This window comes from Meleagris gallopavo, chromosome 8 (assembly GCF_905368555.1).
Source record: "Meleagris gallopavo chromosome 8, MGAL_WU_HG_1.1, whole genome shotgun sequence".
NCBI classification, from domain to species: domain Eukaryota; kingdom Metazoa; phylum Chordata; class Aves; order Galliformes; family Phasianidae; genus Meleagris; species Meleagris gallopavo.
Genome location: NC_139411.1, coordinates 19,818,262 through 19,832,806, shown reverse-complemented (window position 1 = coordinate 19,832,806; position 14,545 = coordinate 19,818,262). Strand labels below are relative to the sequence as shown.

General features: G+C 35.4%; 1 protein-coding gene and 1 long non-coding RNA gene across 9 annotated transcripts in view; one reads left to right on the top strand and one right to left on the bottom strand.

The window, feature by feature from the left end:
* LOC109368827 (uncharacterized) overlaps positions 1 to 2,321 on the top strand; it is a 51,829-nt gene extending 49,508 nt beyond the window's left edge. The window contains exon 3 of the long non-coding RNA XR_014884586.1: positions 1,953 to 2,321. This is a non-coding gene — a long non-coding RNA (uncharacterized LOC109368827). The remainder of the gene's footprint in view (positions 1 to 1,952) is intronic.
* Positions 1 to 14,545, bottom strand: part of MYOF (myoferlin) — a 67,429-nt gene that overhangs the window by 11,819 nt on the left and 41,065 nt on the right. For all 8 annotated transcript variants that reach the window (XR_014884585.1, XM_019617669.3, XM_085228935.1 and 5 more), the window contains 14 exons: positions 14,413 to 14,544; positions 12,900 to 13,063; positions 11,351 to 11,465; positions 11,117 to 11,222; positions 8,721 to 8,863; positions 8,410 to 8,583; positions 7,274 to 7,385; positions 5,708 to 5,785; positions 3,762 to 3,943; positions 3,498 to 3,656; positions 3,238 to 3,336; positions 2,760 to 2,921; positions 2,079 to 2,244; positions 1,409 to 1,485 (listed from right to left, as the gene is read on the bottom strand). Coding sequence is in view for 7 of the 8 variants with exons in the window: in XM_019617669.3 (XP_019473214.1) it covers positions 1,409 to 1,485; positions 2,079 to 2,244; positions 2,760 to 2,921; positions 3,238 to 3,336; positions 3,498 to 3,656; positions 3,762 to 3,943; positions 5,708 to 5,785; positions 7,274 to 7,385; positions 8,410 to 8,583; positions 8,721 to 8,863; positions 11,117 to 11,222; positions 11,351 to 11,465; positions 12,900 to 13,063; positions 14,413 to 14,544 (1,869 nt within the window). In the remaining variant the exon portion in view is untranslated. The remainder of the gene's footprint in view (positions 1 to 1,408; positions 1,486 to 2,078; positions 2,245 to 2,759; positions 2,922 to 3,237; positions 3,337 to 3,497; positions 3,657 to 3,761; positions 3,944 to 5,707; positions 5,786 to 7,273; positions 7,386 to 8,409; positions 8,584 to 8,720; positions 8,864 to 11,116; positions 11,223 to 11,350; positions 11,466 to 12,899; positions 13,064 to 14,412; position 14,545) is intronic.

Genomic DNA, 14,545 nt, shown 5'->3' with positions numbered 1-14,545 from the left:
GTAATTGATGAAATTTCTGCCTTCTGTGTCCTTTACAATATTGCCTGCATATCCCTTATGCCTTCCACAGTTGTACTTCATTGTTTCAGCCAGAATTGCTTTGAATATAATTCCTTCTCTCATTTGAATGCTATAACCGTATACAGGTTTGTACTATGTTTTGTTTGGGTGATGTCAAACTTCAAAAGAAATTGTTTCACCTTATCTAGCATTTAAAATACTTCCTATCATAAACAAAATCAGTTAAAACTATTCACATTAGTTTTGCCAGTGGGTTCAGATCTTTAAAAAAAAAAAAGTCTTTTTTCTAAATTTTTACTTCCTTTAAGAAATTTATCTATGCCACCTAGAAAACATTAGAACACAACAAGGCTTAATTCAGATAAAAAATAGACATTTTTTACTGTTATAAATTAAATATTTAGGACACTTTACTTGTACGAAGGAAATAAGTATAAGAAAATGTTCTATGAAACAACTCAGTTGTAAAGTTTCATGACAGAGTTTCAAGAAGAAATAAAGGAAGAATAATACAGTCAGTGACATTAAAATAGCAAATAGTATTTTCTTTGGGACCTCTGTAACAATGAAAAAACTATGTATTTTTGAAAAATCAAAGTTACAGGTTAAAAGCCTACAAAATTAAAAGCATACTTAGCCTATTCTTGTCAAGAAAGTTCTATTGTGAAAATATCTTCTAGGTTAAGTTCTAAAATTACTGACAGTTTTTCCCTGAAAAGATATTGTTTGGAATTTGCCTTCTCTCAGGTTCCAAGCCAGGAATAAAATTCTGCAAACTAAATTATTTTTACCTGTAAAGTAAGACTGCACTGTAGGAGTCCTGAAAGAATCAGAGCAGTAGTGTAGGGAGAGTCAGAAGGCACAAGAGAACAGGAAAGAAAAGAGGTGTTAGCATAGAAAATGTTTCAATTTTATCAGTTTTGAATGACTATATAGTAAGAAAGGCAAAGCCATATCTATGGAGAAAAAAAAAAAAAAAAAAGCTGTAGGTCTGTATTGCAACAGTTTTGATTCTGTCATCACCAAAGCATATACCATCTGATTGCTTTATTTAAAACTGCTGTGTGACATCAGGACGCTCTAAAATTACCAGTAGATGACTGGGTAACGTTCTATCATACTATCATATTCTTTCCATTGAATGAATGAATGAATTCCTAAGCTACTGAGTAAACTTTACCCTGCATAAAAAGATACAGTTTGATGTTTACTATATGAAAACAGAGGATAAAATATTTACCATATATCCTTTGCTTTCCTGTATCAAAGGAAGTTTGCTCCATCTGACTTTCCAGACGGCTACATTACTAACAATTTTGCTGCTTAGATAATCAGAAATCACAGCTCTGAAGAAGAAGAAAGTCAAGCATCAAATTTCAAACACTACCTGAGCTGCTAGCAGTGGTTGCGTGTCCTCCATTTCTATTACCGTATCCCGGTGGGGCGCAGCAGAGAGTAGACTAACTGTAAGCCAAAGATTTTAATAAGACAATACTATATTGGAAAAATACCGTACTAAACCTTTCCATGGGATTTGAAATCCAAACAGTTACAGAAGATGTAAATTAATTAATTGACTGTAAGCTTGATCCTCCAAAGAAAGCAATTCGCCATGCTTTGCTAAGAATAGAAATACATCATGTTTCTGTTCAGTATACACAAATATTTCTCAAAAAAAACAGGATCAAAAAGAAAAAAAATGAAAAAAATACAGGTGAAAGTATCAGCTTTACAGTCAGACCATTTTTTTTGCTACAATACTGTATTGTATCTTTGTTAATGAGAACAGTGGTAACATGTAGGTAGTTAAAATGCAAGCTAATACTAAAAAAGAACTTCAGGGAAGCAGCATGCCCACTCTAACAGTAGCCTTCCCTTTGCACTTTTAATACCCCACAAAATACTGCACTGTTTAATTTTTTTTCTTTCAGATCATATCTCCAATTAAGTATGCAACACAAGAAGGCTGTTCATCAGTACCGCATGCACAGTAAACAAAGGTTGGTTATTCTAGCATCTCACAGGAAAGCATTACTTGTCTTTTTCCAGCTTTTTACCTTTCAGTTGTGGAGCAATGTCTTCTTTAGTAGCGTAGGGGTCACAGCGAAAACTTTCCAGTAAATCAACAGTACACTGTCCCACAATGGGCTTCCGTCCAAATGGTCTGTGGTCTACTACTTTAATAACAAGAGATGGAGCGTACAGCTCCTCTTTTGGCAAAAGCTAAAAGCAAAATGTTTGAGTTTGATTATAATGCAGGCAAAAGGAAAATGAATAATAAAGATTTCTCCCCTAAATTAGAGCTGTTACTTGATTTAGTATTAATTTACTGCATTTTATGAGTATCTGGTGAATGAAATTTCTGACCACATGAATGATTCAACAGCAGTCATTAATTGCCCCAAATCTTCACTATTTTTGAATCTTACGCAGTCCCCATCCTAGCAATAGTAAAGTAATTACACTTCTATATGTAAGTTGATGTTTTTTCAAATACATACATCTATACACTGTACTGGAGCATATCAGACTACAATTTTTCAATGTATATACAGACACGATTACATGCTCTTCAGTAGAATTTTCACACTCAGTAACTTGCTTATGTTAAGTCAAAAAAGGATGCGTATGCTTTCTTTCCATTCTTACATAACAAATCTTAAAAAGTATGTGGCAACTGATAAAAAAGTATGTTTGCTACTGATAGCTTATATAGTATATAGTTTTTAGCAACGTACAACTTTCATGAAGAGAACAGAAGATGGAAAATTTGGCGTTTTTTTGAGGTTTTTGATCACCACAGATTCCACCATTTCACCCCCACATTCCACTATGAGACTCGGTGATGTAACAGGTGCCAGTTGGTAGTTTTTCATGTTCCGCAACCCCCAAGCCAGAATCTGTAAAATAAAATCCAACAGAAGCAAGAGACAGAGAAAGGTAGAGGATCAATATGCTTAGCATGATACTCAAAAAGAAAGAAAGAAGAAACAAAGTCTTTTCAGTTGGAAAAAAAAAAAAAAAAAATCTGCAACATGACTGGCAAAACATTAAGGTTATTTGAATGATGAGGGAAAAAATAAATCCAAAAATGCTTACTAAAAGTCCCAGCTGTGTCTCACTATTTTTTTTTTCCTCAAAGCAAATAAACAATCTTGCTAGCTGGAAGATGAGATTGCTGCATTTGTTTTCAGTTAGCTTAAAAATAAACAGTACCTCAACAGCAGTGAGTTGAACTACTGGTCTGATTCCTTGAGGTACCATGTAAAGCTTTGGCGCTCTTTGTGATGGAAGAATTGGAAGGTTGGAGCCACTCTGTTAAGACACACACACAAGTACTGGTTTATCTCCTCTTCCTTAAATGAAATACTTTGCAAGTATTAAAATAATCCTTTACATTGTGACTTTCTATGAAAGAATATACATGATATGACACACACACACAAACACGCAGACACAATATAATAAATACATGCCTTGTCCCTTAAAATAAGTTCTGCAGCAAAAAGAATGTCTCCACTAGCTTTGCCATTATTTGTTACAGGATACCAGAGCAGTTTTGGTGTGATGTCGTCTTCTGGGATTAACTTGACCATGGGGGAACAAACACTTCTTCCAAGGAATTCATCTTTCCCCTGTAATAAAAAATGAAAATCATAGTCATTAATGTTATCGTCAAATAACAATAATAGAAAAAAATAATGATAAAACAAGAATCAAGGTAAAAAGCTTTCACATACCACTTGGTCACTGTCAAACAGTTCAATAACAACATTAGGTGGATTTTGGGCTACAGTCTGTGGATCCCCATAGATCTCAATTTCATTAAATATTAGAGTTTGGTCCCATGTAGGATTTAGAGTTGAATGAATGATCTCAGTTGTTTTGCTTTGATGGAGGAAAGAAACATGAGCGTACGGATCTGAAATATTATGCAAAGATTGAAAAACCTTCTGAAACAGTAAGGCACGCAAGCACAATTTTTATCAAACAGTACATTATTCTTCTTTTCTGTCATTACCATTTCTACAAGCTGTTTTACATGAAAAAAAACCCACCATACATATCATTAACATTTAATAGAGCAAATTCCTCTTGATTACTAAATAGCTTTCTTTATACCACTCTTTAATAACACAGTAATAAATGAAAATGATTACAGTATCTTGAAAATCACAAACTAAACTTGAAAACTAAAATAAAACATTGGCTATACTACACTCCTCTTAAATATGATCTGTAGAAGCTTTTTTCACCATCTCCCTCGATACATAACTATATGGATCCATAAATAATAGAAAGGAGTTCATTCTAACTAGCTTGTGCCAAATAAGTTTTCACAGGCTATATTATTCAGTTGAAGCTTCGATTTCAGACATCTTATTTATAACAACCTCTTCTTGTGAAACAACTGTATGATTAAAGCAGCCCTCTGTTTGGCAGGTCTTTAAATCAAGAGCTCTACAGAAGGTATCTGATGATGGTCATTAACATTTCCTGCACAAATTACAGTTGCTAAAGACTTGAGGCTGTTTTAAAGGTTATCTTTAGGTCAGTTTCAACAGCTTTTAGTACCTGATCAAAACTGTACAACATTTGGATAACTACAAACTAGTTTCAGAGGAAAATAAAACATAGGTGTTTTGGTTTATGTGTGACTGCATCTGAGGTACCCCCTTGAATTCTACATACGTAAATCAGAAGTATTTATTATTGTCTCTTAATATTGTTTTTAAATGCTACATATTGATTTAAGATGAAACACTAAATAGGGAGCTGTACAAAAAAAGCCCAACAACCTCCTCTCAAGAAACTGCAGTAAAATATCTATAGCTGTATATCTTATCTAACAACGTAAGAGGTGCAACTGACTCAACTAAAAAGGAGAGAAAAGAATACCAATGAATGATAGTTCTGATAAAAACGTATTCTAAGCTGCCCATTTCATCTTTCTTTGAATTTACATAAAGCGTAAAGTCATTCTTATAGAATCCAATTTCAGTTTACTCTCTGACTTGTCAGTGGAATTTTCATTGTAGTGAACAACTAAATACTTAATAACCTGAACATTGAATTAATCTGACTACAAATGCTAACTAGATACAGCACAGGTGGAATATGTCATAAGAGCTGGAAATAACAGTGCAGAAGCTATTCTTGTAAAAGTAAACAAAATCTCTGCCTCTTAGTAAAATTCAGTGTAGCTTTCTACAAGTTCATATCCCAGAAATTAATTAATATAAAATATTGAACACTGACAGGAAGTTGCTGACATAACAACCATCCAGCTTTCCTCATCCCCACTTTTATGCAAGCTTTCTGTAAGACAGCTTAGGAACTGCATGTATTGTTATTATTATTAGTATGCATGTATGGTTAAGAGAAGCTAAGGCATAGGGAAATGACTGGTCATAGGAAAGTGACCTCACCAGACCAATTCCCATTCCTCACTGAGAATTCCAGTGACAGGAGAAAGTGCTGCTTGTTCAGAGCACTTACTTTTCGGCTATACTAACAAAATTTGGATCATATATAATGAAGCCAAAACTTCCTTCCTGGCATAGTTTCAGTAACTGGGACCTATACACAGAACTTTCAGATTTAAGATCCTCTATAGGTAATTCAAATTCCTAGTTCATTGTAAGTCAGTCTACTTTTCTACACCACAAGTAGGATTTTTCCATACCTGAAAAGCTGTCTTTGTCTAAAGCCATGAGATTTCTTGCCTGGTATATGTAACAGCGAAGGTGGTAAGTATATACCCCTGTATCAAAAGGGGAAAAAAAAAGTTCAAATGCATTGCACAAACATCTTTCCTACAATGAAGTTATTTTCAATCTATACAGATGCTTAAAACATTTTCTTGAAAAAGCACAAGCACTATATTAACTTTTCTGCATGCTTGCAGTAGAACCTGCAAAAATTTGTTCCAACACAAGGACAACTTAACTTAAAGCAGAAACAAAAATAAAAAAGAATGCTAATTCTATTTGGACTTTTTCAGTGCATCATCTAAAAATCCTATTCAATAATTCTTTTTTAAAAACTGTGATAATCTAGCTCTTCCAAACAGAATCAAAAACTGGGTATTCTCAAACTTAAATTATTCACTATAGAACTTGTAAAGACCTAGGAGAGACCTTTCAAGTACCTCTACATAATAATTCCAATTGCATCCTCATTTCTGTGGCTAAAATATTTAAAAAAAACCAACAAAATGAATCTGTGCAAACATGATGGAGTAGCTGAAAAGTAGGATGTGATGGAGACCCTGACCCAGGGCAACATATGGCTAAGTTACTACACATTTTCTTTGAAGATGTCAGCTCTATCACTTCCAGACCTTGTTTTTTTTTTTTTTTTTTTAAAAAAAAAAGAGCTACTCATAACCACAATGAGTTGAAACCTCTGAACTCTGGCAGGAAAAGGAGCTATTTTCATCCTATTGTGGTCATTACTTGAAAGAAACAGCAAGATTACTTCCTCAGCTTTTGAAAGATTTGGGCACTTATTCCCAGAAGGGAGATAGAGTTCTGTAGGTTCCAAATAAAGGCAAATTTTCCAGTCACAGATCTTCAAAAAGGATGCTGAGTCTTAGGAGTGGCACTGAATTGGGCTGTATTCTGTTTAACACTGGTGGCTCCCACCTCAGTGTTCCCACCTTTGTGAATCCCACTATAACAACTCCAAGGCATTTTAATTCAGTCCAGGCTGGCAAAGTTACAGTTCTGTTCACCCTGCCAACTCACCTGCATGGTCTTACTGTTTATACTGGGTCAGGCATCTATCTGACCTAGCAGCAAGTTGGTTAAGTGAACCAAACCAGCCGAAAATTAACTGTACATACATAATCTCTGCTGGTTTAGTTTCCTGCATTCTCATGAATGGACCTTAATGCTAAAGATGTCTTTCAATAAAGCCTAAAGTTCTGCTTTTGTAATAAGTAGCTTGGGAATTTTGTTCGTTTTACAAATGTCTGATATCAAACAAAATGAGATTACTTTATCCATATTAAATTACTTCATTATTTTTTAAATATTAGAATATAAACTAATATGAACTGTAGACTATGCTATTGAAATGACCAACTTATTTTTTTACTTAGTAGGATAAATAGGCTTCAATCAAGAATCAGATGGATAATTATCGCAGGAGGTTTGTAAGTCTAGATGTAAAACACAAAGAATTACAATTCTGTTTGCTACCAAAGAGAAACAGACAATTTGTAAGAAAGGAATTGCTAGGAACCTACTGTCAAAGTAGCAGGAAACAAGTGGTGTATTGGCACCAAACACCTTTGTGGCTGACTCCTTGGTTTTGTCTGAACCCTTCCCTTCTCCATCATCGGTACTAGTGTCTGCTCCCTAAAATTTTATGAAGAAAAAACATCACTGCATGCTTACAAATGCAGAAACAATCTGATAAAAGTATATCATATACAGGAATGTAAGGTTTCAGCCTCATTTCCAGGACAAAGTATAACTTTATTTCCTAAGTAAACGTACAGTAAAAGATGTTTAGTCATACAAAGCTCATGTCATCTTGCCATTGAAGCTGTGAAGAAATCAATCCAGTCATTTCATTTCATCGCCACAATGTCTTACTGCTACTGATTCATTAGCTACCTCAGCTCTTAGTGCAGCAGATTCTTTTGCACTCCCCTGTTGCAGAGAAATGCTCTAAGGATTTATTTTAGCAATAGTGCAGGAAGTACAGTCAAATGAGAAATAAAGTTTTCAACTCTGTGGCACCAAACTAAGTAGTGAATCATGGATTGATATTTGGTGGGGAAAAAAAAAAAAGGAAACATTAATGCTATACTCTGAATAATCAGCTTAGAAAAACAAAATAGCTTCCTTTCAAGATTGTGCTTTACTATTATGGGCTCAAATTTGTATCTTGATAAACAGAGCTTACCTATGAAGCTGTGTTAACCGGAAAACTTGACAAATAATTAAATTTTTATAAACTGTGACCTACAATATTCTGACCTTCCAGATACTTAGCTTTTTTTTTTTTTTTGTGCTTGGTTATTTATACTTGCAAACATACATCAAGGGTAGCTATTTAATTTCTTTTGCTTCTTGTACTGATGTTGACACATCTAAATTATGTGCATGAAAATCTTTTGTAAGTCATCTTTTCACTTTACTTACAGAAGGCTTATCTAGTAATTTTGCCTTTTGATCTAGATCTCATTATACATTAATAATTTGAAAAATCAACAAGTGTGTTATTTAAGAACTTAAGTACTTACTTCAACGGTCTCCTTCAGACTTAACAGTATAAACTGTACTAGTTCCTCAGTTACACATCAGTTTAATGATTCAGAGACTAAAAATTAATATTCACTTCCTAAGGACTTTTTTTTGATACCGTGTTCCTTACCAAAGCACCTTCAAGTTTAAAGATAGCTGCAGCACCATGCGTCTCTGAGGGAGCCATTTTTCGTCTCCATCGTCTTCGACGGAAAGTGTCAGAACTGCGTTGTTTCCAGTGAAATTTCCAACCAATCAAGGAAGCATATTCCCATCCTTCTTGATCTTCATACGATGATATTCCCTAGGAGATATAAATCTCTGTTACCCACAATATTGTATAAATGTCATGGAAAAAAAAAAACATCCGCAATTGCTTTGGAAGGCACTGTTGCAATGTGCAAGAAATACAGTGTCTAATTACATCTCTGTTCTGCTTACCCTTCCTGGTGTTACTGCCTGAGCTGAATCCCTCCTACGCTTTCGCACCAGTCTTCTTCGTCGATGTGTATGATACATTTTCTCTGCAGCAACCCATGACTTTGGTTTAGTATCTGGAGGAATAGTAATTCCATATTCCCATCCTAAAACAGAATTGAATAGTTGGTATATTTCTAGAAACACGTGCAAGACACAAATAAGAACAACATGAGAATTTATTTTTTTATTGTGACTACAAAGAATGAAGATTTAGTCACATGAAACTATTTGATATGTCCTATGAAGATAGGATGAGAGAGCTGAAGTTGTTCAGCCTAGAGGAGGCTGCAGAGAGACTTTAAAGTGGCCTTCCATTACTTGAAGGGCAGCTATCAGGGAATGCAGTGGTAGGATAAGGGGTAATGATTTTCAACTAAAAGGAGGTAGGCTTATATTAGACATTAGGAAGAAATTCATTACTACAAGGTGCTGAGGAAGAAGTTCCTGCATTTTGGATCTACATGTTAGAATTCAGTTGTCAGGTATTTAGGACTCTGTCTTTTACCTAAATTGAACTCGTAATAAGATGTTACGGAAGAATCCTAGCAGAGGTTCCAGTTAAGACACTTATGGATATTCTACAGTAAATAAAATCTCCTTTTTCCTGTTGAAATAGCTATTTATTTAACTTATGTTTAAAGTAACTGTTTTAAAATGAATTAAAATTCATGACCACTTAGCAAATCTTCTTGACTTCACAGTCTTCTACAGGCTTCCCTTTTGCTTTTATTATCTATTTGGTTTCCATATTATTAAATACCCCTTAAATATTTTGCTATGAAGGACTGATTGGTTTTTCTATTGCTGTAGAATCCAATTTAATGGATTATGCACTTGTTTTCATCACAAGTTCCAAGATGGTAGTAGTTTTTATTTTGTAAAAGTAACAAGCATATTAGAGTTGTAGCAACTCTAAACAATGGCTCTGCTTAGTTAGGATTTTCCTGATTTGTAGTACATTTAACTTGAAAACATTCTGTCTAGCAGTGTTACACTCGTCACAGAAAGACCCTGAAGTCATCTTCATTTCAGAACTGGCTAATAACTAATTTGTTTCATAGTGTTTACATTCTGATCAGTTTTGCATGGCACACCTCCTGCACATATTCATATGAATATGAAAGCAATCATTTTGTTTTCAACAGTATAGGAATTCTTCACACCCTTGTGTCATCTCTGACTAGGACAAACAGGCTCTTTCCTTTGCTTGATTCCTAGACCTCCTGATTCATCTCTTAGCCTTCAGAGAGATCACAGAGCAGTTGGAAGGGACCTTTAAGATCATCTAGTTCCAATCCCCTGCTATAGGAAGGGACACCTCTCCCTAAACAAGGTTGCTCAAAGCCCCATCCAGCCTGGCCTTGAACACCAGTGAGGGCATCCATAACCTCTCTGGGCAACCTGTTCCAGTGCCTCATCACCTTCACAGTAAATAATTTCTTCCGTATAGCTAGTCTAAATCTACTCTCTTTCAATTTAAAGCCATTTCCCCTTGTCCTGTCACTGCCCTTCCAAAAAGTCCCTCCCCAGAGTTCCTATAGGCCCCCTTCAGGTACTGGAAGGCTGCTATAAGGTACCCCAGAGCCTTCTCTCCTCTGTGCTGAAGAGCCCCAACTCTCTCAGCCTGTCCTTGCAGAGGAGGTGCCCCAGCCCTCTGATAATCTTTGTGCCCCTTCTCTAGACCCAGTCTGACAGCTCGATGTCTTTCTTGTATGGGGGGGCTCCAGAACTGGACACAGTACTTCAGGTAAGGTCTCATAAGAGCAGAGATTCTGCCTCAATCTGCTGGTGAAGCTTTTCTTGATGCAGCCGAGGATATAGTTGGCCTTCTTGACTGCAAGTGTACATTGTCGGTTCATGTTGAGTTTTTTGAGTTTTGCTTGTTGACTCTTTCCCTGGCTGAAGGCTTCCACCTAAAATACCAGATAGACTCAACCCTGGCTTTGCCACATACTCTAAGGTAGAATTATAGGTGCTTGATGTCTCAACCTAAGCTTCCATCTTCTTTAAAACAATTGACAGTACTGATCTACATCTTACAGGCCAAATCCTAATCATTGGACTTCACTAACACTGGATGTACGAAAAAAAGTTTTGGAGATGTATTTCAAATAAGTACAGGTTCTATTTTTAAACACGCTGTTCATAAAACCCAGCTTTATAATGTGGAACTTCTCATGTTAGCAGATTATTGTTCACATGACTCTATTTTCTTAATTTTTTAAAGCTTTTGGCTCAAAAATACCTGCTGCAACTGCGCTCAAGACCAACATACAGCTTCTTGGATTCTATGATTTGTTCTCTGGTAGACAATTACAGATACATTTATTAGATAGCATGCAAACAGTAAATCTTACCATGCTCATCCACTGCTCGATTTAAGTCTGACTTCCAAGCATCATCTTCCCACATCCATCCAACAGGGCACGTGAACTCACGTGGTGGTGGAGCTTTTTCTCCATTCTTTTATATAGGGAAAACACAGCAGTTCGTGTATTAGTAGATAAAATACACAGTGTAGCAAATCTTGGAACTTTTTCTCTTAAACTCTCTTCTTTTTACAGCGAAAAGTACTGATTAATACATCTCACCACATCTGTGAAACTCTCTTCAGCAGCTTTCCATTCTCCCCCAGGATAGCGGCTCTCATTCTCATACACTTCATCAGTAAACTCGGTATGACCAGCATCAGCTTCAGTCAACAAACTGCAAATCCAAAGCAAACACAGTATTAAGCCAAAATTACTTAAGTAGGCCCCAGAGAATACATAGAAACAATATACATGTTGTAGTTCTGGACTGTCCGTCTTTGTGAAGTTCAATTTATAACACAGCTCTCAAGTACAAGAACTTTATTTTCCTAGAACATCTTCCTAACATTGCAGCACCTCCTCTAGAAGTAGAACTAAGTGCTAAATTACTCATGAGTGACTAGCAGGAGTTGTTTCAACTGCCATTATTATTCAGCTGCTTTGAGAACTTCTCTTGGAAAAAAAGCCACATCATACATTTAAACAGAGAAAAACAGACCAAATGGTAGCTGTATGCATTTCTAACTTTTATATAACTAGCTAGGCATTACAATTTGAGAATGTTGTTAATTTTATCCCTGTTCTGTTATTTACAAACTGAATAACCATTTGATAAGTTTCTAACTTGAAAGCAAAATAAATAAAAGAACATTAAATTAGAGAAAATAGCTTCAATTTCCATCTGTTATTGTGAGTCAGAAAGCACTGAAATATGTTCTTAAGTGCCATCTGCTGGTCAAATAGAGCCACAAAGACCATTTTCCAGTAAGATCAGGTATGAGACATGAACAAATGTGCATTTTAACGGGAAATTTCTCCCCTGTTATCTGAGAAAGCATCTCCGTGTTATTGCTTTTCTTCATCTCAAACTATTCATTGAAGTAATATGGAAATAAATCCATCCATTTATACCTACAAATATGCATGACTTCAAAATGGATTAAATAGCACATAGTATCCTGCACAGTGCTTCTATAGGAACAGTCCTGTGCATTTCTCACCACAAGAACAAAATAATTAAAAATTGAGTGAACCTTTCATAAAACAAACAAACAAATAACAACAACAAAAAATACACAATAAAAACAACACACCATAAAACGTGCGCACACGCACACACACACACCCCGCACCTTTTTATTTCTATGCTGGTTTTTGTTTTTTGAACAGCTCATTTACCCAGTCCCACTTTAAGTGTGACAGTGTAAATGGCTGAGCTGTGACAACTTAGGAATTGACAGCTTCTGACAGACAAGACTGAACCTCATGGAGCTGGGGAAGGATGGAGACCTCATGAACTGGAGCTGTCAAGGGAGGAAGAATCATATGATAGCACAGTCCTAGCCTCTGAAAATAATAATGCCTTGAATCACTCTGACAAATAACCTGTGACAGTTGTTTAATGAGGGTCATGGACCTTCTCAACATACAGCAAAATAAACAAAAAATAATAATCCAGTGTATGTGAACAACAAAAGGTAATAGTATTTTTAGAGTTATTAAAAAGCTCTGACTATTCTCAGCAAAGAAAACAGAGAGGGGATATCTTCCTCCACACTTGGAAGTTAATTACTTTATTCCTGCTTGAATAAAATTAGAAGTATCTTACCTTCTTTCAGGATCAACCATCCATTCTCCTTCCCACTCCCAGCCTTTTGGGGGTAGAAAATACTCTCTCTTCAGTTTGATTTTTCCTGTGACATCAGAAAACTTGTGGCGACCAACAAGTCCTGAGGTACCCCACTTTCCAAAAAGAAGAGCCTGATTTTCATACTGTTTGAGAAGAAAGAATAAAACAGTACTTCAGGAACAAGGAAAAGATTTCAGGAGGAAAAAAAAAAAAAAAAAGTTTATTTAATAGTTGTAATTGAAGCATTCTACTACTTACTTTATTTGAAATTAAATGCCTCCTTCCCATGTTGCCTTCCACTACCACTATTAATCTCTTTTTCCTGTGCTGTCTTATAAAATGTAAGCAATGATTCTGCTGCTAATTGACACTTTATTCTACAGTCAAGCTCCAACCAAGTTAAAGGTTTGTTAAATAAAATACCTTTATATCATTTGAACAAGAGTTTTTTCCATTCCCTAAATGCACAATGCTGTCATTCTTTTCCATTTTCCATCTCCTATTTATACTCTTATTTTGTAACACATAAAACTGAAAATGATTAGTCTTACGGAAGCTGATCAGGAAACAATTCTGATGTCAGCTCAGTTTATATACTGTATTTCCCTTTCTGTTAATGGGATTATCCTAGTTTATAATGTTCTGTTCTTACTGCTATAAAATTGTTGGATTGCTGTACGAAGAGCAACAGATATTCCATATCCTCATAAACCTCTACACTAAACAAATATTAGCTCTGAAAAATCCACTGCCTATTTTAAGCTACTTAATATAGCACTACATTTAGTATTTTAGGCATAGGTGCAATGATGACACTAGCCTCTGTAAAAATGCCATTTCCTCAACTGATATAGTGGATCACACGCAGCTTTAGGCATGTAAATTAGGCAGAGAGAAGATGCTTACAGCTTATCATTATCATACAGAATCTCTATTATATGCTGTGGGACTACCAGAAGTATTTTTCTTTCAAATTTTTTTTGCATTTACCATTCACATGTTACAATATAGTCCTTTGTCAGTGAAATCTACTGGTTTTGGCCAGTTTTTCCTGTAGCAGTTAATTTTTGGCAATTTTTCTGCTCCTACAAAAGAACCATTATTAAGCAAAACTGCTTGCATCCATGCATCATTTGTAAAGAAGTCAATTAAAATATATATTAGTATACCAAAACATTATGTTCTAGAACTCAATCTTAATTACAATGATAAAAATCTAAAACAAGTGTCTTGAAATCACTGGAATAATCCAGATTTTCATCTGATTAGCCAGTTCAGATTCTGTTTTGCTGAAGTTCATCTGGTAGGCACAATGGACTTGATTATTAATTGCCTTTAATGTGGTCTACTTGTTTCAACCCTTTTTTCAGTATAATAAATAATACTCTCCCTTTCTGCCAGGTGCGCAAAACAATTACAGAAGAGCTCAAATTGCATAGAATTCATAAGATTCATATCCAAGTTTAATGTAAGAAAACTATGATGGACTTACCATTTCTGCAAAAACACTGAACGTTCCCTCTGCAAAGCTATTGAACTTCTTTTCAACTGCACTGAGTCCAAGCCAAATGTTAACTCGCAACTCCACAGGCATTTTGACATCTTTCGTCTTGTCCTGTGGGTAC